This window comes from Zonotrichia leucophrys, chromosome 11 (assembly GCF_028769735.1).
Source record: "Zonotrichia leucophrys gambelii isolate GWCS_2022_RI chromosome 11, RI_Zleu_2.0, whole genome shotgun sequence".
In the NCBI taxonomy this organism is placed as follows: domain Eukaryota; kingdom Metazoa; phylum Chordata; class Aves; order Passeriformes; family Passerellidae; genus Zonotrichia; species Zonotrichia leucophrys.
The window spans coordinates 9,285,605-9,310,216 of NC_088181.1; the positions used below are offsets into that span (position 1 = coordinate 9,285,605).

Genomic DNA, 24,612 nt, shown 5'->3' on the forward strand with positions numbered 1-24,612 from the left:
CTTATTTGTGCAAACACTGCCTCTCTGCAAACACTCCAATATATATGTGTGAGTTTGGGAGGCAGGGAACAGGTTGAGAAAAGAGGATAGGTTCTCACACTTGCAGTCATTTTTATGGTCCTTATTACAGACTTCAGGGATACATCATCCCACATAACATAACAGTCTGTTACACTGTTTCATTACCACTGTATCCAGAGGATATAACAGAAGGAAAATGAACGGGGTTTTATCCTACCAAGGACTTGTGGAAATGCATTGATAGAGGAAAATATAGCTGTGGCATGAATTCAGCAATGCTAGAAAATACAATACTGAAAATATTTTGAATATATAAATATTCAAAATTTTTGAATATTTTGAATAAATATACAGCCCAAAGTTTTCAACTTTGTTCAAGAATTTGCCCTTTCTGTAACAAAGTATTTCCAGGATTGCTCCTCAGACAGCTGTGTGAGCTGCAGAGACAACAGCTGAGAGGTGTTTAACTGTTCTGTGATGTCCAGTGAGATGCACCTGTGCAAGGTTTCCTGCATGGCCTCTGTCAGGTAAATACTTGTAAAACATGAATTCTAAGATACATCACATTGGACAGCATCATTGAACTGTAATTTGTTTTCATTAAAATAAAGGGAATTAGTCTTGCTGGTGGTGTTAGCATGGGGAATCAGTGCTTGCTAGAAGGAGGTACATAATAACTGCTATAATTAATCAATTATAAAATTGGAATGTTGAAAGAAGATGAGAAAATGTGATTTAATAATTTAAGCCATCAGATATTCATAGTTAAATGCCCAGATCTTCATTTTCCCAGGATATACATCAGTAGCTAAATAGCAGAACCAATTTTTGTTCAGTAAAAACTCTGTTTCAACACAACACTAATATTGAAATATAAACTGAAGACTTAATGAAACAAAAGAAAAATTATGATTAGTCTAACTTGCAGCATTTGGCCTTTAAAAATCATTAGTAACTCATCAGCGGTAGCAGTAGAAAAAAATAACTTTCAAAAGAGTTTAGAAGCCTTTTGATCTTTTTTTTTCTGCTTTAAAATTTCAAATTGAAAATATCTCTGAAATTTTTCTCAGTCCCCAGTGTTACAAATATTGCCGCTGCTGTTGAGCAGGAGTGTTTTCATAGCAGCTGAACTAGGTGGTATATCCCGTTGTAGTCTCACCAGTGAGAGAGGAGAGACGAGTGGAGAAAAGCTGCCCACCTTGGACTGCAGTTAATGCCCGGGAGACAGCTCCTTATAGAGCATTTGTAGGGGAGAAAATGCAGGTTTTACACTGTGTTTTTGCAAAACTTCCTAGATACATCCTTTCTCAAAACAAAAAGAATTGTTCTACTCAGACCCATCTTTACAAATTATATTAAAGACAGGGCCCAAGTTGCAAAGTACTCTCTGCCTGGAATATCTCTTAAAAATCCCTGTGGAATGTTACATTTTCATTACACATTAGCGTTGGTGTCTGTAGCTGGATACACACACAGCAACGTGCACAAAGGGCAATTACTTAGAAGCAGGTAAAGACTTTTCTTTCGTGGAATTCAGTGCTAAGTCATAAATTGTGTTTTAGCCACGTAAATTGTTCAGATTTGCCCCGAGCGGGGCGCGGGTCGGAGCGCACCGAGCCCCGAGTGCCCCGCACGCCGGGCGCGCACAGCCCGCACCCAGCGCCGGGCGGCACCGCCGCGCTGAAAGCAGGTAGAGGCACTTCCTGCAGGCAGAATTCAACAGAGAAAGGGAGTTTGCCTCTGATCTCCTTCAAAAACCAATCAGGCCGGATCAGCCAGGCGTTGATTCTCCCTCCGTCCCTCCTACACCTTTTCCAGAGGCCCAATGGCCTTGTCCCTTTGGGAGATTGACTAGAGTCACATGAGCTGCACCAAGGGCAGGTAACTCAGGAGAGGGGAAGGGGAAGAGGGAAGGAAAAAAAAAAAAAGACAGAGAAAAAAAAAAAAGCCCAAGCCCAGACTGAGCTGCCATGATGTCAGAGGTAGAGAAACCCACAGCTTGCTAATTTCATCTCCTAATCGGCCCCGGGAAGGAGATCACCGGGAACAGGTAGAGATGGAAGCTTTCTTTCTCCATGTTTTTTTTTCCTCAAACACCCAACATCCTAAATAGCTCTTTCTCTCCTCTTTATATCGCGACTTCTCGTTCGCTCTTTTTCCCTTTGATTACTTGGAGGTAGGGGGTGAGCCTTGTGGGAAATTTTTGGTTTAATTTTTTTTCCCTTGTTTGTTAGTGTGTCTTTCTTTTGCTTTTTTTTTTTTCCCTCTCTTTTTTTTTTTTTTTTTGACCTCTGCTTTTGATTGTAGTTGTTTCCCCCTGTGGTCATGACGGCTTCGCACAGTGACTCTTTGGTGGTGTTGTTTGGGGCAACAGCTGGTGCATATGGGGCTAAACTGGGTTCGGATGAGAGGGAACTAATTCTCTTGGTGTGGCAAGTTGTGGATCTACAGAACAAGAAGGTATGGCTTCGATATCCGGGGCGAGGGCGCGTTCCCCGGCGCGGGGCGAGCGGGCTGTGCCGGGCATCGCCGCCCGCCCGGAGCCGTTTGTTCATTTCACAAATGCACCGAGGGGAGGGAGGGCGCGGGGCCCGAGCCCGGGGCTCATTCCCTGCCCGGGCCGCTCGCTCGGGAAGCTCCTTTTTGTTCCGTCTTCAGGGAAGGAGTAACTTTTCAAGAAAGTTTGGCCGCTTCCACACCCCACTGCCCTGTCCGCCTTAAATCATGTGCAGCTTCGAGGATGTCTACGGACTTTTGAAGCTTTAAAACAAAAAGTTCCCCCGGGTGGCTCCGAGCGTGCTCGCTTCCCTGGGAGCCGGCTCACGGTCACCGTTGGACCCTTTGGGCCTGCTTTTTGTTTGTTTAACCAATGTTTGGATAACATTTAAGAGAATATTGACTTCTTTTAATTCTTAGGCCAACCTAAAAGTCATCTCTAGTATTTTTTCCTCCTCAAAAGCCCTATCATAAATAACCCCCTAGAGATGAAGGGCTTTGATAAAACAAACAAGACTACCAGTTTCATTAGTGGATTCACGAAACTGCCTTAATATTAAGTGATCTTCCCTTTGTATTTTACAACTCCCGCAAAAGTCGGTGCTAACTGCAAAAGGCCTCCCATGAAATGGGCTTGGATACTGCGAAGCAGAGAGCGTGGCTCTCCGGGGTGGGAGGGAGAGAAACCGCGGCCAAAGGTTTCGATTTGTGAAATAGACAAATGCGTTTTCTCCTGGCGTTTATCGGGAGGTGATACTGCACCTTTCTGATTTTTCTGCAGTCTCAACACAATGCTAGAAAGAACTATTTCGATTGTTCCTCACTTTTGTCCATAATTTCTTGAATGTTTTTAGGTAGGGACACTACACAAATCCCTGGTGAAAGCAGACAACTTGGACTTAAGTGACCAGTGTCGCGAAGTCAGCGGCTTAACACCAGAGGGACTGGGCAAAGCTGAACCACTGGACCGGGTTCTTCAGCAGGTGAGGTGCTGCTTTTGGGAGCAGGGGCTCTTCAGAGTGAAGGCTGTGAATGAGATTTAAAGGATTTGAAAAAGGAAACACGTTTTAATTTTGTCTTTCACTTTGAAATCACTAGGAAGTTTTCATGCTTGTTTTTAAGCTAACCCAAAAGAGACCTGAACCATTTGAAATGGGAACTCTATAATTCTGAAACAGTTGTGTATGATACCAGGGTATTTGAGTTGATGTTATGAGTCCTTGGAAGATCTGACTTCTGTTTTTTTTGATGGGTCTACTTTTATTCCAAGTTTCTTTTAAGCTTTGAAAGAGTAGGCCAGTAAGAGTACTGCCTAATAAAGCAGTGCTAATCAAAATTTCAAACTTCACATGGTACATTCTGATCTACAGGTTCACTGCTCTAATGTGTATTGAAAACCTTTTTCTCATTTGTTATTCTTAAAATCAGCTGAAATCTTCAAAATCCTTAATGTAGCATCAGATATGCTTGTTGTGTATCATTCTTTTCCAGATGAAATTAATGAGTGGATTATAAAGTGATTTGGTTTGATTATTTTCTGATGTCTGTAGTTTTGCTCTTTGTCTCATTTAATATCACATTGAGGCAGTAAATCTAAAATTTGTATGATACTTACAGCTCAAGAGGACTTAAGCTACTTGAAAAAATTTAGTGCAAATAGTGTACACATAATGCAGTTCCCAAAAGTTTGCTTACTTTGACTGTCTTTTCTATGCATGAAATGTGCTTGAATGGAAAAATACAATAGTGCATTTTTGTGTAACATATAAACCTGCCTTTCCACACCTTGTCTGAATCATTCGTAGGTGTGTTTCAGCAGAAACTTGCTTAGGCAGTAGAACAGGTTCATGTTGCTGTAATTTCTGGTGACACAGATAACTTGGCAGACTTGGTCCTAACCCTCTTTGATACTGCATGGTTAACGCTAAACTCTGGAGTGTCTCTGAACACGTAACTTCTATGTGGCTTAACATCTGTCAGCATTGGCTGCAGTGGCATTTGTTCTGCTTGTATTTGCTTTGTTAGAGTCCAGGACCAAGAGGTGACTTTCTTTCTTTTTTCTTTTTTTTTCTTTTTTTTTTTTTGGTTGGGTTTTTTTTAAAGCTCCATAATAACCCCTGAGAAAATGTGCAGCTGCAGGTTTGATCTTGTCCCAGATCTTGCACTAAAGACATCTGGAACAGCTTAGCCTAGTACACTCTGTTTACCTTTATAACAGACACACTTTAATTATACCCAATACTTTATGAGAGATTGTATCTTATTGCTGTAAATTGCACTGTAGGTGGGTCTGCTTTAGCAAATAAAAGGAAATACTACCTTTGTGTGTAGGTGGGTAGAGACTCTTGAAAAACAACAATTTTTTTCCTTTTTGTTTGCATATCTATGCAACTAAATAATGATTTTGCTGTTAATTGTTGGATGCCAGTTGTGATGTGGCCAGTTCCATCATAAGTCTTCTGGAACACACCTTACCTAAACTCTTCTCCCTTGCCCTCTGTGTCCTGACTCCTGTGGGAATTAGGAGAGAATTAATTCAACTTCCCACTTACAGTGGTGGCAAAAAGCAAAACCCCATATTCTTTATTAGTAAATCCTTTTCTGCATTTTTGAAGACAAGTCCACAGGATATTTTAATTGCATCATGTATTTTAAAGATGAATCAGGTGACAACACATATAGTTGTTTTTTTTCTTTCTCAGTTAAGCATTTGGACTAGCAAAAGCAGCAGGTAGTTGAAGTGGTTATTTCAAATGGAGGAGGAAAAGGAAGTAGACTTGTACCTTGATTTGAGATAATGTTATAGAGTACGTGAAATTAGCTTTCCACACCCTGCCTGGACTGTGGTAGAAAATTGATGATGCAGCTGAAAATTGTGTACCTTAGCACATATCTCAATCATGTAAATGAAAGTTTTGTGTCTGCTTCTGGTTTTTTGCCTTGGGTTTCCAATCTCCACACATAGAGGGAAGTGAGAACCACTGAGCACAAATCCATTGTAACTTTTATCCACGCTTCAGAGGCCTCTTTCAACTTCAAACATTCTGTGGTTCTGAATCAGTGATTTGTAGCTGGTAAACAGCAGATCAGCTTCTGTGGGTCTGGAGTTATTCCCCTGACCACAGAAAGTCTCCTTCTATTGCTGTATACTTCACTTTCCAGCAATGATGGGGTCTACCAAAGGCCTGTAGTCTGTGGTCAAGTCTTGCTTTTAGCCAGGCACTTCATCAAATAATGCATCTTCTTAATTTTACTTCATATTCTTGCATACTTACTACTTGAGTTTGTCTTGAAATATTCTGAAATAGGGTTCCTTCTCAATAAATTTTGGCTGTTGTAATTGTACAAGGTAAAGTCCTGAAGCACACTGCCCCCAAATAACCAAGCTGCTTGCTGCAGCATATGCTCTGTATGTTTTGTTGCAAGGTGTTTAATACTGTACTTGTCCAGGGTAACAAGCATTTGATTCCAGTGGTACTACTGCAGCTGTGGCATCCATCTGTATTTTCTCATAGGTGATGTGCAGGGTTGTGATAGCTTTCCTTTGTGGGGGCGGAGAATGTACAAATGTCAGGGAAATAGTTACCTGAAATTATAAAATGCGTGCCCTTTGGGAGCCCCTTGCTTGATGTATTTAGTTCAAAATGGCATTAATAACTTACCTCTGATGTGAGACCAGTAATGGTGAAATCACAGCTGCTGAGATGTTGTAAAATGCTACTGAGTAGAAAACTGAGGATTTTTATTTAACAAAGTGGGAGATCTCTTGTTCAAGTGTGTATTTGAAACTCTCTTGAGCCTGTGATCTAAGCCTCTAAACATGTATCAACTACACTACTTAGCAAAGGGAATAGTTCTCTTCCTGCATGACTGGGACACACTTGCCAGTTTCACTGTTCAGATCCTCAAATCACAGGACTGGCTTATTTAGCATGTTATTTATATTTTTCTAGTTAATTGCTGTAACTTTATAGTTCCCCACTTTGCAAACTTTTAAGGGAGAGCAGTTATTCTCAGGCTGCTCTCTGAAACCTTGTAGGAATGGAACCTTGCTTTTAAAGAGCAAAACCAAAATGAACTTTGCCTTTCTCTCAGCCCCATTACTCTGTCATCAAAAAGCTGCCATCCTCATGTGCTTCTCTGATTGTAGCCACGGGGGCTCTAAGTTAAAGATCCCATATGAAGTTGAAAGTGTTGTGGATTTCTTAATCCCTCCCATATAGAAAACCTGGCTGAATCAGCATGGCTTGCCTCAAGACATCTTACTTTCCTTTTGCAAGGCAATATTTGCATGTCTTCCTGAAAAAAGATGTCTAAGAAGAGCTAATAATGCTGGAGAACTGTCTGCAGTATTTAGCTGTAATTACCATCTTTCTTTGAACAATATACATAAAAAGGGAGACATTCTCATGTGAGACCTGGCTTTGCTTTTGGACCTACTAAAAACATTCATTTTTAATCTATGGATTGATATTAAAATATTAAAAATTTGTTTAAAAGACTCTCCTTGTCTTGGTGATTGAATATACTGAATCAAATACACCAGTGAATATTTTGATTCATATTCTTATATAGAGAGAGACAAAGCTGGGCCTTTGCCCCCCACTACTCCCCTAAATAATGCTCAAATTGAAAATACTGAGTGGTTGCCACTTTATCAGGTGATAGCAAATGGCCAGTTCCCTCAAGCATGTTTGGATGCCTATTGATCACCCAGCTGAGCTGCAGGTGCAATTTGTTTTCAGCAAATTCAGCAAGAAACAAGCTGGTTAAATGAGTTTTTGGAAACAAATGGGATGGGGGGAGAGGTAAAAGAACTCATGAATTCCTCTAACCAGATAAACCGGTTACAACCCTTTTTGTAAGAGAAACTTGTTCTGCAGCTTCTTCTTCACAAAGTGCTAGCAGAAAGTTTTCTTGGCTCCCTTGCCAGCTGCCACATCTTCATTTTGGTTAAATAATTTTTTAAAATTTATTTTTAATACACCTCTCAGTCTTCAAACTGCAGAAAAATCTGAAAATGCAGGGTGACTTTTTTTTTTCTTTTGAGTCTTACAGTTGATGTTCCAACTTCAGATTATTTGTTGACTGCATCACCTCAATAAAACTTCTAACAGAGTTTGGAGTATTTGCTGAGTCTGGGTTCTGATGGTTTGGAGCAGGTGTTTGGTGAATCTTTGGCAAGTGTTACCAGACAGGCTGTTCTTTCCACAACAAACAGTTAGGGTGTCATTTCACAAGATTTGGCTTCAGCAGTGAAGCCAGCTTCTCCCCTGGCCCTGCACCAGACTTTGCCATCTTTTTGTTGTGTCAGTAAAACCCTTTGTGAAGCCGTGCTGTAAACAGGATCACTGAAATGAGCAGATGGGGTGGGAACTTAAAACTGCTTTGCTATCCAAGCTCACATCCTGTGAAACTACACCCTTTGGTTGTGTTTTCATGATCCAACACGTTTGATGGCGATACCAGCTTAAGCTGTTTCTGCTCCTGAGCACTTCGGTGGCACCTTTCGCTTAGGCAGGTGCTGCTACACGGCCCTCCCTCCTGCATTCTGCCTGTGCAAAAGCCTTTGGGGCTGCAGATGGAGCTGGAGCAGGGCACTGTTCTGAGCTGAAGGCAGCTCTGGATTGGAGTGGTTCTGTCTGATGCTCGTGTGGCAGATTAGGAAGTTTTCTCAAGGGCAGCCATAGCACTAAGGTGTGGGTGAAAGGAGGGTAACATTTTAATACAGGTAGGGCACTGAGCAATTAATGTGAAACTGTGGCCTTGGTTTGGCATCAGCAGTGAGTGATGAGGATTTCCTGACAGACACAAGGGCCTTCAGGTTCCCAGGGTAGGTAAGTGATAGATTCCTGCTCTTACAGGAGGGCTGAGTGTCCTGTATGCAGGTAGCCTTATGTAGAGTTTTCACATTTATTAACATCCAATAGCTCCCTATTTTTATGGATAAATGTAGATGAGGATTGGTTAAATTATGTTGCATATGTCTTATGTGCTAATGCTTCCTGTAGCTGTAGGATGTTGCAGTGTGGATTTTTATTGTTGTTTTAGCTATGGCTAACTTTTTTTTTCAGAACCTTAGTTGCAATTCTATTGATAATGGCCTAGATAAACTATTTTTGTCTTTACGAATTCTCAGTGCTACCCAGCTCTGTAGCCCATTACATTGTTCTTGAAACACTCAAATCTGGTCCCTCAAAAAGCCCAGAAAAGACTTGATAGCATAAACAGTTCTTCTGTTATGTATATTAAATATATATATATATGTGTATACAGAAATATGCATATGTAGATCATGGGAATCTATTTGTTATTGGTAGCACTTATGTTCTGTTATGTTGTGTGGAAAATCAGTGACATTAGCTTCTCCAAATACTGCATTACTTTTATCTGAATTCCTCAAGTATTCCCTGTAGGAAGTAGGAAGGCTCCCTTGCTTTGTTCCTGCATTTAGGTGTTTCACTTCTGAATGAGCAAAGAATTAGTAAAAGAATTTGTCTAAAGCTGCAAATTCTTTTCCTTATAGGCATAAAAGTGTGGGAGCCTTGGCAAGCTGGGCTATCTTCTCTTAAAACTAGAAGTGACAATATTAATGAGAAGTGAATAATTTGGCCCAGTGATTTGAAGATATGAGTAGACTTTTTTGTGATAGCAGATGTTGCTACATTTTCTGGTGAAGTGGAACAGTAACAATTAATTATCAAGTCTGAGATTAGCATATATGGACAAATAAACTTTACTATGAGCTTGCAGAACAGCTTGAGGTGCCTGTCTTCACAGGGAGTGATGTTGTGCCATGTTTGTAAACTGTGTTACTAATACATTTGGATGTTTCCACACCTATAATATGTCTGAACACTTGAATTTCTCTTGAAATTGTTCTTATGGGATTTTTTTTACATCATTGAAAGACAGCAAAATAGAGGGTAGAACCATTTTAATACAAAGATTGCTGGATTGCATGGTCCTCAGGGACTTTGAACTTCTTTCCTCTAACTTGCTCTAAATAGCTACTGAAAAAGTCACTGGAAATGTGTTAATGAATTATTGTCAGGGGTTTCAAAAGGGGCTGAGGAATAAATGAAGCATAAAGGATTTTAACATGTTGATGGGGCATTTAGCGACATGGTTTAGTGTTCAACTTGGTGCTGTCAGGTTAATGGTAAGACTCAGTGCTCTTGAAGATCTTGTCCAACCTAAATGATTCTATGATTTGCATTCTATTATTTTGGCAGTAATTATGTGTGCAGTGCTTCTATCTGTTCTTGCTGTTAACATGGAAGCAGCTTAGAAAACTCTGTGTGGATTTGTCTGCAAGTCTGTGCTCTTTCTCTCTTCCTCTGGTAGTTTTTGGAAAAGGTTGCACTCTTCCTCAATCTGTATGTTGGTTACTTGATTTTTCCCCCCCTTTTAATAAAACAATACTCTTCAGTTATATATGAAGTTCTTGGGTAGCTGAGTGCTGCCAAATGAGGGCAATGTCTCTGTCAATCTCTTGCAGCACTTCTTTGCAGAGCAGTTGGGTTTCAGACTGATGCACAGTTACTGGAATTGATACTGCTAGCAAAGCAGTGCTATGGCCAGAACTAAAAATGCTGATTAAAGATTAATTTTTTAGCAACATAATGTCAACCCTCTCTCATTTTTTAATTTCTGTCATTAAAAGAGGAAATTTTATATCTCTTAATTAGAAACAAAACCAGTAATTCTCCCTCATGTTCATGTCTTTGCCATCTCCTCTGCTCTGGAAAAGTGTTTTTTCTTTCCTGTAGAGATCTCATGCTGTTTTCTGTTAGCTACAACCTTATTCCAAAAAAAAGGAGGAAATGCTGATGCTCTGAAAGACACCTTGACATGTGTTCTAGGAGTGTCTTGAGTCAGAAGTCATGTTTGTTCTACAAACCATGTTTCAGTGATAATCTGTGGTGATGTTCTTTGAACTGTTCACAACTTGCTCCAGTGTTCTTCTATATAATAGCCTCTGGTTTTGCTTTGTTCACAAACAGCTGCTTTGCTTATTTGCCCCCCATTCATTAAATCCACATGCTGTGAAGGTAGATGTGAGTTATGGGATAAATATTAAGCAAAAGATATTGGGAATTGAAATTCACATGATCACCCTTTTTGATGAGAGACAAAACAAAACAATTAAAACCAACTCTCTCACTTCCCCCAAACTTCTATTTCAAAATATTTTGGTTTCTCTTTCCTCCTGCTGCCTTTCTTTGTAGAGCTGCAGTGGGCAGAGTGTGGCAAAAAAAGATTGAGAAATGGATATTTTATTAACATTGTATAACACACCAACCCTCTTATCAAATACCATTGGATGGGAGTGAGATCATGAGAGATACAGAGTTGGAAATACATAATTGTCACAAGAATAGGACTGTGACAGAGTTTTGCAGTTTGTTTGATTGGCAACCTGAGTGTCTCAGTGTTATTTTTTACAACAGAATTCAAGTTATACAGGACTTCAGATTATTGTAAAGCATGTGAGATAGCACCTTGTAAATATGAAGTGCAGAAGAAAACTGCAGTTCTTGTGGTTATGCTTAAAGAAACAAAAGAAAATAGAAATCAACACCCTTTCTCTATAAGTCTCAGATGCTAAGATTTGATCACAAGAAGCTGTGACTTGCTTGACATCCAGAGAAACTCATGTCAAGCCTTTCCAGTCATAAGGAACTTGCTTTGGAAGCAGATAGTTACCTGAAAGGGAGGATGTAGTTCTGTAAGAGGAAGCAACGTCCAAATAGTGTAACCATTAATGTCCTTCTGTGTTGGCCAGGTTTGAATCCTGTGGAAGGCCAAGTGTAAATTTTGATATTACTCAGTTGTGAACTGCTAAAATCATATCTAATAGTTTCTCACTCTCATTTTTCCTTATGAGTCATTACCAATTTTTGATGCTTGCTCTAATCTGTGATTTGAAAGTTTGAGAGATTGAAGGCAAACTGATTTAGGGATCTAATTCCACTAGTCCTTTATGTATTTGTGAAAGCATGTTTGTACAAGAAAGGGAACACTCCCCCATTTACAAAGCAAAGCAGAGTCAATTCAAGAAAGTTTGACTTTCTTTTTCTGATATTTCTAAGGGTTTGATCAAGAATCACTTGGATTCTTACATAAGCAAAGATACTTCATAAATTTCAAGACTGTTATTGAGAAAAGTCCATGCTTATGATATTTTTACAGTACAAGTTTAATGGAGAGGCAGGAGTATGAGAAAATCATGCAGGAAACTGGGTTGTGGATGATAAGTGTCTCTTCATTCTTTTGCTGTTGCCTCATCTTTTTACTTTCCCTGAGTACTACTACTACAAAAAAAAAAAAAAAAACCCAAAAAAAACTTGAGAAACAACCTACTAGAAAAAAATGTTTTAATTTTGCAGGCATTGGCTATTCTCCTACAACTGGTTAAGCTTGCACTACAAACAATGAGGTAGTGTTGAGTAAATAGAGCAGTACCAAGCATTACAGTCAATAGAGCCAGTGCTAAAGATCACATTGCTAATGAAAGTTTGTCCTTGAAACAGAGGTGAGTGGGAGTGGGGGAGGTATAGAACACTGAGAGAGAGCTTGTGCTTACATCAAGACTTTGGGAAATGTTGCAGTCATGGCATTAATTAAAACCTAGAGTTTGGAAAGTATGTTCAACCTTGTCTTTCAGGCTGTAATGACTTGCTCTGTGAGTTGAGCTGATAGCAAGCAGCCTGTGAGGACTGTGAGGCACCATTGTAAACCTGCTTGAAATGTAGGTAAAAGGTTGACAGCGTAGGGATTTTTTTGTATAAGTAGTATTCAAAATTTTCTTTTTGCTTAAAATCAGACTTAGGTAATCATTTGTTAGCACAGATTATTCATATTTTGCAAGATATTTATATTGTTGTGTTATTTTGTTGGTTTTGATAGCTAAGGCCTCTTTCACACAGATTCATTTGAAGTGAAAACATAGTTTATCTCAGTAAGTGTTTCTTTATTTAGCAGTTTCCTGACACATAATGTAGTAGTAAAGTAAGTCCACCAACTCTGAAATTCTTATGTTGCTGGACTGGGGTGCTTTATCTTACACAAGGCTAACTTCAAGTAGCTTATTTGTGGAGTACTCTGCATATTTCAACACTCTCTTATTAAAACAGATTGTGCTTTTGAAGATAAAAGCCTGTGACCTGATTGCTGTGACATTCAGATGGCCTGAGCCATGGTCTTGCCTTTTATGCTTAATGCATTACCCGAACTAGATGCTGTAGATACCATAGCTGGAAAGCATGCAAATAGTCTGGTGTTTCAAACTTCCATCTAAGAAATAATTAATCAAAAATGGTCATAAAGTGCTCAAGTGGCATGGCTTGGACAGATCTTTGTCATGGCAGAAGGTTAGATGTTTGCATTCTTTCCTAGGAAGAATTAAAGCATTTAGTTAGCTATTGTTTACTTTGCTGCACAAAGACCCAGGTCCAATTAAAATGAACCACAGAAAGAAATAGTGTGGAAGTTTCATCTTTAAAACAGTTTACCACAGCCCTGAGTAACGATGGGCTGTTTTCTATGCTCCACAGAGTATCACTGGCAGACAAACCATGACAATTGTTGCTCTGTTTCTGTATTTCATGTTCCACCTGTTGCTGAACAACGTTGAACAAACTTATTTTTATGCAGGAAATTAGGTGTAGGCTACTCTCACCAGCTAAGTTTAAAGTTGCCAGTCCCTCTATTAATTCTGAAGGAGTATAATGAATTTTCTCTGTTTTATGGAGTGAAAGGATGCAAGAAATTTGAAGAATACTTTCCATTTTCCCCCTTGAAGTCTTGCAGTAATTATAAGAGGTGTCTGTAGACCTTTTTTTCTTGAGAGACCTGTGACATGACAACAAGGAGAATAAGGTGGTATTATTTCCTGTAACTTCAGCCTCCCAACAAAGTAAAAAATAAAAGTGACTATCATAAATACACTTAAAAGCATAATTCTGTGTTTTTCAACTACTGCTTCTTTTTAAGATTTGTGATTGGAATTTCATGGCAGAGCCCCAAGCCTAGGATAGCTGAGACCCTCTTGTCACCTTTTGCTCACAGCATGAGTGGAAAATAATTCATTTCTTTCTGTGAGAGGCAACAACAGGAGTTTGTCTAAATAAGCAGCTGCTGTGGAGGAAACTGCTTTGGAACAGCTAGAGAAGCAGCAGGGTGTGCAGCACCTGGTCTGGACCTCTGTTCAGGAAAGAAGACAAAGTGACAGCAGATTATCAGGTGTAAGAAGCAGCAAAATGTGCTCGAGGAGAAGGCAGTCTCCAGTGCTTGAAGCTCAGTGCCACATCCTGCCTCTCCTCATCCAAAGTGTAAATTTGCTCTTACACTTGCAAATTCCAAGATGGAAAAATAAAAAAAAACTCTAACTGTTTTTGGATATGTAATCTCTCTCTTGAGTACATTTATGATGGCCTTTGTGACTGATTGGTCCTTCTGTTATTTAATGTAGTTTCTAGGCCATCCAGAGGTATAAGGTGATATGTAACTGGGCAAAATTAGATTCTCTGGCAAGCTGGAAATGAGCCCCATGCTTTTGTCCAAGCTAGTCTGCAGTCACTAAATAATCTCAGGCATTAGTGTTCAGTAGAGCAAATAATTGCCTTCCTCCTAATAGGAGAAATCAACTGGCAATATTATTTTTGAACATTTCTAGTGAATGAACCTGGGCTGCCTCTGTCATCTCCTGCATGTTTGCCCAGCAATGAATTCAAACTAAGGGGCAATTTCTTTTTCATGTTTATGTCTGAATGGTATCTAAATATTGTATTTTTACCCCTATTTAGCTAGAAGGGAAAAGAAGTGATTTGTAGCTTATGGCTACACTGGGGGTTATGCTTTTTTCTTTTCTTTCCATACAGCAATTTCAGTACAAGGTCACCATGTATCCATTATCAGCCATGTGGAATATCAGTTAACAGATGAACAAAGGCAAGGGCTTACTATAGGATTCTCTGTTTAAAAAGTTACCCAGCACAATAAAGGGTTATCATACTTGTAAATAGTGCTGAAATGCAGTCTGTGCACCTCCCAGTAGTATTGACATGCTTTAAATTCCTCCATTGCATGGATAAGGCTGGCATTATCACCAGGAGTGGAAGACTGAAGGAGCAGAAGACTGCTCATGGAGAGTTTTGTAAATAAATGTCAAACCCTCATGGGTGTAGGAACTGAGGCACAATGACCAAGTGAAAATATTTCCCTAGGCTGTCATGTCATGGTATGTTGCGTGCAAGCAAGCCTTAGCCATGGCTTGTTACTCCTGACTTTTCTCATGCTGTATTAGACCCTTTAAGTCTTTAGACAAACTTCGGAATTCAGTGGTGCTCCAATCTTGCTTATGTTTCAGTGGCAGACAGGTTCTGTTAATGAGATTTGGCTGCATCTCAACTCTTGATCTCCTTCACTTCCCCCCATCCTGGAAAACATGTCCCTTCCCAAAAACCCCCAGCCCCTCAGGTACACACCGTGGTGCCATTGGTGCCCTGATCTTTGGTGAAGCTGCAGAGTGGGCAAAGAGAGCCCAGAGTGGGGGGAGTCACACAACAGCTGAGGCTGGAAGGCACCTGTAGATGTTGTCCAGCCCAAGCACTGAAAGCAGGGACACTTGAGCAGGCTGCCAAAGACAATGACCTCTTGGATCTTTAGTATCTTCAATGATGAAGAATCTGCAACTTCTCTCAGCAGCCTCTTTCACTGTTCATCTGCTGGAGATCTTCTTTCAGGAGCCACACCTGCAAATGTATAATTGGGTTTGGGTGTTCTCTGGAATAAATTGTAGAGGACTTAGCATAAAATCAGGCTTTGAGGCAACAACTGCAGTACCTTTTGCCTGTTGAAACAGAACTGGGAATAGAAAATCTTCAGTGAAACCTTTTTGAAGATTATCCTTTGTTTTCCAAGAAGACTGATCATTGTTATATGCTCAATGCTACAAGCAAAGAATGACTCACACCAAAAGCCTGAAAGAGTCTAAAGCTCTAATGTTGTGAATTGCAGTAATATCTAATAAGTGATGATGATTTTTTTTAAATACAAGTTAGACTGGAAAACATCCATGGTTATAAACGGTATGGCTTTAGTCATAGGTTTGCACAAAGGAGGTGTAAGCAGTGCACATTTATGTGCCTCAGATAAAACCTTTTTCTTCTCAGGGTACTTTACAGATCTGTGGAATCTTATTTTCACTTTCTCTAGAACAGTTTCATTTTAGTAATATGAGGGGTTTTTAAGCTCAAGGGAATATATCAGAATGTAAGTCCGAAGTGAACCAAAATAACTTTTCTTCTAAGTTATTCCTGAAAGTTTTCTTCTTAATAATGACAAGAAACTGTCATTCCTGAAAAAGTTTTATTTTCAGGGTTTTTGTTTGTTTTGGTGGTTTTTGTTTTGTTTGCTTGGGTTTTTTTTGCAAAACACTAATCTAGAATGCTAAACCTGTTCAAAGTCTTTCGACAGGCTTTAAGCCAAATCAATTATCATCTCTCTGTCTCATGTCTCCAATTTTGACTGGACCAGATATGATCTGTTCACCCTCCCAAGTTTAAAGATGGCATGGATGAAAAAATGAGCACTTTTTGATATGCTGATCTGGCAGGAAGTGGGCCATGTATTCATCTGCAATCACCAAATTGTAAACTCGGGGCAGTTTAGTAACATCCTGTTGATACTACTGATTTGAAACCAGATCCCTACACTGTGAGGACCATTCTTTGTGCAAAGAATGTTGATAAATATAACTCATCTTCCTACTTGAAAATAGATTCAAGTCTGGCTTCAGTGTAAGCTACAATCTAAGCTGGTTTTTTGATTTTTATGTTATACTTGCATGGAATTCCAGACCTGCTTAAACTGCAAGGATGCCTTTAATTCTGAAGCTCTGTGGATGATCACAGTGTTAGCTGTGATGGGTCAGTAGGGCCAAAAGAAGCAAAACAGAGAAATTCTGTGCACGACTAAAGGAAAGGATGCTGCTTTAAAGACTCACTAGGAGCTGCTGGAAATCTGATGCGTAAGGGGCAGCTGAATTTTCTGTTACTTCTCAGAGGTGATTTGAAGAAAGAATCCCCCAGAGTGCCATGGTGTTTTAGAAATGGTTCTATTTGACAGCATGGATGCATTCTGTGCCTGAATTATCTCAGTGTTTAATTACCATGCCAGGCACAGATACAGCACAGATGCAGTGGCCTTTCTCAAGGATGACAGCTATTTTTAGTAAGGAAAATGAGACTATCCAAATAGACAGATGTTTATTTTAGGGTTTTGTGCATCATAACTATAGAAAAAGCTTAGAGAATCTTCTTGTTTCTCCAAGATCTACATCTTAGCTCTGCTATATTTAAGGCAACACGAAGTGGGCTGTTATTTTAGTCCCTTGGGATTCATCAGTAAAAAACACAGCAGCTTGTGCTGGCTTTCATCCAGCTTTGCTGCTGGCAAAACATGTCTCTTCAATCTCTTTGTACTCTCAGCTACATGACCAAAATCCTGTTTAGCCAGTTTTTCAAACTGCTGTTCAAAGTCTGTCCTTCCCTCTCACCACCTTTTCTCTAAGAACTGTTTTAGGTTTCGAGGAGGCAAGTATACAGAGCAGCTTGTTTGATTCTTCCTCTTCCCTCTGTTCAGTTTTTAATCTTGGTGTGGAATTATTGAACAAATTCCTTTAAATAAGGAATGACTCATCAGAGCTTTGCTGGAGAGACTGATCTGGTGGAATAAGCAAGAGAGGTGGAGGATGATGCTAATAGACTGGTTCTTGCAGTCAGAATGAGGGCTGGTTGCAAGATGCAAGAGGTAATTAGCAGTGTGTGAGAGCTGTGGAAGGAGCAGAGGAGCAGGGCAGACAGGGCGTGTGAGCTTGGTGGGGGCAGTGCTGAGGTGGGGCAGCTTTGCCTGCCGCACTGGGGGCGTGCTTGGACGGCAGCACGAAGGTGAATGACAGCAGGTAAATAGCTGAGATGGATTTTATTAGTGGAGTGAAGGAGATGGGGATGGAATTTATGAAATGACAGAGTTGTGGACAGGTTGTTCAACATGTGAGACAGAAAAACGTAATGTAAATCTGGTGCTGGTCTTAACTTGTCCTGTGCTTGCTCCATTTGGGTGGATGCTGGTTCAAGGCTGGCTTTTGAAATGCTACCCGAAATCTGTGGTGCAAGAAAGGAGGCTGAAGATGGCTTTTCCTGGGCAGTGCTGAATTGCTTAACTGGTGTGGCTTGTTGTGCTGAACAATGTGGCTTTACAAACACATCTGCCCTAGCTGCTTTAACAAGTTTGACACATGTGTTGCATGGGTCTATTGCCTGAAAGTCTTGAGGGTCCAGTGTCATCTATAGCAGCAAGAGCTGGTCCACAGCTATGCCTCTCATACTCAACCTCTGCAGAATTAGGAGACATCTCCTGTGAGTGAAAAAGCTACTTCAGGCTAATCTCAAATATCTATCATTCCTCTGGGGCTATTTTGCCCCATGCTCTGATCCTGAGTGAATCTTCCCATTCACTCTGCTACCCCCTCCTCTCCTCAGTTAACCCATGCCATGGCTGAGCTGGTTTGGGTAACAAAGGTTGCTTATGTCTCCTGACTATTCTTCCCACAGTCTTCTTGCCCTCTTCCAGAGCATTACACCCCAAAGTTTGAAACAGGCTGGTTTTAAAATAGGAGTTTCTAAATAAGCTTCCAGCAAGTCCTGCCAACCTTATGGCAGTTTATCTAAGGCACTTTAAGCTGCAGGCATTTGGTAAGAAAAGTAGAGTATTGTTTTGACATGTTGATTGTTCCACTGGAAAGGAGTTTGCAATGTTGAATGTTATCACTGACATTTAATAAATATGCAGTGCAAATACTAACGCTTGGTACAAATAAAAACAAATCCTGATTCTTGGGAGTTCTTTAAACCTTAGTGCAGTTGGAATTCTGGGCTTATCAGTGTCCTTATGCAATATTTTACTACTCTGGCATCTTCTCAGTACGGGCTTCTGAAAATATCTGTGTTTTCTTTTCAGCTGTAGGTTGTGTGGGAAATACCATGTGGAAAAAATGTGAATATTTCAGTGCAACAGTCTTGATTTTTACTAACTTGACTTACACCATTTGACCTGAGCATTTCCTCCCTTGTGCAAACATTTTTCTCCTTTTGTTTTCTAACTTGATGACGTCTTTTTGATCTACAGTTCTTACATTTTATGTGTACAGCGGGAGGCTGCTTGCATTTGTTGCTTTCTTCAGATGGTGTGGGTTAGATTTCTTCTTGTACCTGATCAAAATAGCTCCCTAACTGCACTGCCTGTATTGGCTCTTGAGCATCTCCAGTAACACAGGGTACAAAGTTGAAGGTTTGGGGAGTGTTTTATTGCTGTTCATCAGTAAGACTCTGCTTCCTTTCAGCAAGAATCCCTGTGCACCCCCTCTGGAGGCTGATTCCTATCACCATTTCCAACCCCTTTTTACAAATATTTGCTCTTTACTGTGTGCATTAGTTAAACAAAAAAAACCTAATAATTTGCTGCATTTAGTAAGAAAGCAGTTCTCATGTGTGTTATTGTGGTGAGAATATTTGTTGTTGGTCTGTGACTGTGGCTGTCCACAGAACTACTTTTCTGAAGTGGTTCCTCTGGAGTCCACTGGAATTTTCTTCTCTTTCTGATGTTTACACATCATCTGAGGTATTTTGAGCACTCTCAGATCTCAATTTTCTGACTTTAAATCATCTTTGAACAATAACTGGTTTTAAAGCCTCAGGTTCTTCAAGACTTCAGCTTGTGGCAGGACCACAACCTGTACTAGCAATTGGGAGGAAACAGGCTTTGGGAATCTGCAAGTTTGGGATGGTTGATTTTTAGTTAGTTATTTTAGTTAGTTATACACCATCTGTTTATAGTGTATTTGTTCTTTTTGTGTGTTTTGGTAGTGTGCAGACAATTGCATTATAAAAGTTTTTGTTTTGTGGTGATATTAATCCTTCTTATAGTTTCAAATATGTTCTCTACTATTAAGTAACTTCACTTCATAGATATTTTCATATCTATATCTGTAAATATATCTGCAAATGAAGCAACTTAACAAAAGGTGGGGAGCTGGATGCCCCCCTTACCCAGCTCTGCCCCTCAGTTCCATTTTTTGATGTGTAATACCCACTACTACAGAACTCTGAACTCAGAATGGTAGTGGAACTCTGGTCAGCTGCCCCAGCCCCTGGATTGGTTTGAGCAGTTATTTTGAAATAAAGCTTGGATGATCATGTCTCTGCTCCTTCTAAATCATGTTCAATACACGTGTTTTCCCTTGTGGAGCCTTACCTTTGGGCTGCAGGTGCTGCCACTCTTGTTCACACTGTGGGCTCTGTGTAGTGGTGGGATCAGGTCATTAGGACATCACCTTTCCCGAGCAGAGACTGAAATGATGTAGTGCCACATGTGTTGTGATAAAACAAACCAACTCTCTTTTCTCCCCATACACAGGCTAAAAGACAGCACAAAGATATTGTCTAAGTCTCAAGTCAACTTTTAATTTGCTTTTGGGGGTGGTTGTTTTGGAGTTATAGCCTGTTGCTGAGAGCAGTGGGTGGCTATTGCATTGTGATTGTAATTATTGCTTGTTTGTGAGGTGATGCTTTCCTGGGAGGGAGTAGCATCAAGAGGGAAGCTTAGAATAATTACATTTGTCCCCTTGAAAATTAGTTAACAAGCTACTCCTTACTGATACATGTAGGTACTATAATATGCTAGCTGACTTATTAGGAGCTAGGAATTTAACACTGGTCTAGAGTAATAAAAGGCTGGAAACTGTTATCTAAGGATGGAAAATAAAGTAGAATAAGACAGCTGGAGCTCTTTCCTCTTGAGAATTAATCTGCTGGGGGTTAGCCACCCTAGAGCTGGGAATAATTTTTTTTAAATCTAGTATTCATAACATTTTATCTATACCAAGAACTTTTTTAGCTTGGACGTGACTTGATTATCATTTTACTTTTGAAGGTATTAGATCACTATTTGTTTGGCTTTTCTTAATATATGACTTTTGAAACATAATTAAAACCTAATGAGTAGGTTTTTTGCTTTTGAACTAAAAAAAAATTATTAAGGATATAATCAGAGGTGCTATAGGTGAAGAAAGGGTATTGCAAAATCAATGTTGTGATTTATCTTCAAAGTTCTTTCAAGTATTTAATAACTTAAATTATAGTTAGTCCAGATTCTGTACATTACCAGTATAGTATTATCACTTTTCATATGAACTCATAATTCTGCTGTATCTTCCTAATTAGTCTTTTTTTTTACTATATTCTGGGTGTTCTTGTTTGCTATTCCACAAATGCATGCAGTTTATTTGCCTTCTTTAATCAGGAGCCCATTTCTGTTCTCCATCATGTTTTTTCAAAAACTTTTACAAAATGTTGAATTACTTTATCTCCTTTTTAAAAAGTGCTGAAGTAATGGCAGGTGCATGAAATTATCAGTCACTACAATAAAAATTTCTCTTCATTTTCCAGTTTAGTCAACTGGTATCCAGTGATTTGAAAGTACTTGGAAGGAGCTCTTACACACTCTGCAGTGATGGCCAGCTACTCATCCGACAAGTTCTCCACCCAGAAACATCCAAGAAGGTACAAGACCAGAACTGGTGCAGAGAGGCAGCACTGGGAGGGGAGTGATACAGTTCCACCTGGGAGCTGGAGTGTCCCAAGACTATTGAAGATGATCCCTTCCCTGCCTGAGCCATGAGTAGTTATTTTAGGCACTTGCTCTTGAAAGTCAGCCACACTGCTTGGACTCCCAGATGAGCATAAGGAAGAGGAAAATTAGGAAAAACAGGATAGACACAGAGGCAATACAAGTACTTTGAATTCTGTGTGTGGAGTATAAAGAAAGGTACAGATCAAACCTCAGCAGAAGTGATGGAGAACTATTGCTTTGCTTAGGCTTGTGTTAAACCAGTGTCCTGTGGAGGGTAAGCACACAGGTGGTGGTGTGGCCTGGCAGTGGTTCCCCATCTGCATTTATTCAGTGGGAAGCAGAGCTGCATCTTGTTTGCTACTCCCACATGAAGCAGCAGTTTCTGCTCCAAGTTCCTGGAGGGTTTAGAGCACCCTGTCATGCATAGGGAGGAGAATCTTGCCTTTGTGCAAGGTGGTGACTCTTGAGTTTGCTGGCTTAGCCGGGTCTGCAGGATCCCCACAAGAATGAGATCGGCTGACATAGAAGGAGCTGGCCAGTTATTGGGTCTTTTTCTGAAAGTTGCTGAAAGAGACTTTGTATTCTGTGACAATATTTATGTAAAATTTGTCATTGTGGTTTGGTACAAATCTGCTTTTCAGTGTAGCTGCAAAAGATAAAATAGTGTCAAAAATAGGAATTAACACTAAAATATAGATATTTTAAAATATTTTTTTCCCAGCCATCCTCTCCAGCTGTTTGGCATGGGTCTGACTCCCAGAGGCTATTTGACTTTGTTCATGTAGACATCCAGTTCTGTAGAGTTATGGAATTTGAACTGTGTTACAAAGGAACGAAACTGCTCCATCACCTACAAGCTGGTGATGTGGAACTACATCATTTCTGAGAGTGCCTCATTCAGTTCTAAAGTATTACTTGAAATTTAAAGGATTAGCATGTATAAACCAAATATTTTTGCCTTTCTTGTAGAACTACTTGTTGTCAGACTGCTTCTATTCCTTTTACGATCTGCGCAAAGAATTCCACACTTGCTACCCTAGTTCAGCCGCCGTGAAAGACCAGACTATCAAGACCATGGCAGAATGTATCCTTTTGCTGCAGCTTATATCCCACAAGCAGTTCAGTTCCTTGAGTTTTATCTCTGTGATTGTTACAAAGTTTAGAAGAATAAAACTAAATGTGGGTTTTATAAACTCACAGGGAAGGTGGAAGGAGTGTCTACTTAAGTGTGTGTCAGGGGAGTGGCTCTGCTTGCATTGCCCCCCCCCAAACTGAATCTAATTGATTTCTAAACCATATTTAGTAAATCTGCCAAAGAAAAGCATCACTTGCATTGGTACTTGATCTTAAAGGAAAAGCTGAGCTGTCAGTGGGCTTTTTCAGCACCTGCTGGCCTGCAGGTTTCCACTGTTTGCAGATAATAGTTATCTTGCATGATCCTGACTAAAATGAGTTTAAAATAAAGCAAAAACAAGACCCAAACAATACTCTATATCTCAGTTCAAATTAGAGAGATTGTTGGGGCCCATCTGAATGGGATTGAAGTTCAGTTATGTTTAAAGTGATAGGAACTTAGTCAGCTTTTCCTTTTCTGGACTATTAACACTGAGATTATGTAAGCTCTCAATAGTTTTCAAACTGTTGTCTGTTGCAGTGAATATAAGGCAGTTTATGAGCAGAGTAACATGTCTAATAGCCACATGTCCCTGCTAAGACCAGTACATTTGATTATTAGTTCTGTGCTAATTTCAGGAAAGCCTTATGACTTGTTTACAAAGGATTGTGCAGGTCTGTTATTTTCTATAATCACCTGTTTAGATCTAGGCTTAGGGACAGATGAAGCAGAGGAGGACTTTGGCGTGTGGCAAGTGAAGACCATGGTGGCTATCATTTTCAGCATGCTTTCAGAAGGTTGTAGTAAGTTAACTATTTATCCTGAATGCTGAAATCCTTCTTTTCTGAAAGAATTGGCAGTGATGCTGTCATTCTTAAGTAATCTCTGACTCTGGTTATATTTAAACTTCTTGTTTTGTCACAGATCACATATTTGCTGAGCCTGAAACTGTGAAACACAAGTATGAAACAGGTCCTTGGTAAGTGCCCTTGTCACAGTTGTTTACAAACAAAGATGAGTCTTGTGTACGGCAAGGAAAGCTTGTGAATATTTCCCCATGGTCATGTGAAAGCAGGCTGGCTCCTGAGAACAGCCCAGTGCACTCAGCAGTCACTGCAGTGCAGCCAGACTGTGGCTGGCATGATAAATGCTGTACTTTAGTCCACCTCTTTAAAGTCACTGCAAGTTAAATGCTCTTTGTTCTCTTGCCTGTGTTTTGCATGGCAGCGAGGCTGTTTTATCTTACCCAGGGTGAAGAAATATTTGTGAACTTTCCCTAAGTCAACAGGGCTGATGGCCAGTGCACCCTGCATGAGCTGAGCCGTGTGGTGCTTCCCAAAGTGCTTTTACATGCTGATTTGGGTGTTGGGTTCAGGGATGAGGGACAGGATGGCTCATTCTTTACAAATGTATTTCAGTGACCAGACTGAAATCTCTTAGGCATAAGTAATTTGTGTTGCCAGGATTGCTAGATCTTTCAAATAAAATTAATTCAGTTCCTCATTACTTTACATTGAGGCAGTTGTCCTATTTTTTTTTGTTTAAGGAACTGCAATGTGGTGACAACATTGTGCATCTACACTGTTGTAGATATAAAGGAATTATCCAAGTTATCTTCCCTTTCTTTATTGAAAAGAATAATGGAGATAGGAGGGTCTCAACAGAAAATATGCTCCCAATTAATAATTCAATTAGTTGCAATCTGAAGTTTGGTAAAATATTGGAAAACCTGGATGAAAGCTTACTTTGTCTTCTTTTTTCTTTCTGTGCAGTAGTAAATCTGAAACTGTGGACAGTGAGACAGTAATACGTGCCAGAGGTTTGCCATGGCAGTCTTCAGACCAGGACATCGCTCGATTTTTCAAAGGACTCAACATTGCCAAGTAAGATAAGGAAAAATTACCTTGCTTTATCACTTTATCACTTTGCCTTTAATAGCAAGTCCCTTTAATATTTCTTTTACATACATCCTCCACTCTCCCCACTGGAGTCCTTCAGTCTTTGCCCACTTGACCCTTCCCATGCTGTGGCCATGACAGCTGAACAGGTTTACCAGCCTTAGGGGTGCAAGAAAACGTTTAGAAATGTGTGAAGAAGAAAAGAGACTTATCTATTGAAAACCAATATACATTCATTTATTGCTAGTATCAAAAGGGAGAAACTCCTACTGCATTAATCAAAGCAGAGACCAAGACATGAAAAAAGCTTTAATTTTGTGCCAACTTATTATTCTTCTATACCTCCTAAACAGGTCACATTCAGAAACTTCTAAGTACTGTTTGGAA

General features: G+C 39.9%; 1 protein-coding gene across 5 annotated transcripts in view; it reads left to right on the plus strand.

The window, feature by feature from the left end:
- Positions 1-1,742: 1,742 nt before the first annotated feature.
- The window catches only part of ESRP2 (epithelial splicing regulatory protein 2), a 42,139-nt gene continuing 19,269 nt past the window's right edge, over positions 1,743-24,612 (plus strand). The window contains exons 1-8 of one of the 5 annotated variants that reach the window (XM_064723063.1): positions 1,743-2,071; positions 2,329-2,481; positions 3,372-3,500; positions 21,030-21,143; positions 22,183-22,297; positions 23,032-23,130; positions 23,252-23,306; positions 24,100-24,210. In XM_064723063.1, the coding sequence (XP_064579133.1) occupies positions 2,347-2,481; positions 3,372-3,500; positions 21,030-21,143; positions 22,183-22,297; positions 23,032-23,130; positions 23,252-23,306; positions 24,100-24,210 (758 nt within the window). In that variant the 5' untranslated portion in view covers positions 1,743-2,071; positions 2,329-2,346. The remainder of the gene's footprint in view (positions 2,072-2,328; positions 2,482-3,371; positions 3,501-21,029; positions 21,144-22,182; positions 22,298-23,031; positions 23,131-23,251; positions 23,307-24,099; positions 24,211-24,612) is intronic. The other 4 variants (XM_064723061.1, XM_064723062.1, XM_064723059.1 and 1 more) reach the window with 4 other exon arrangements.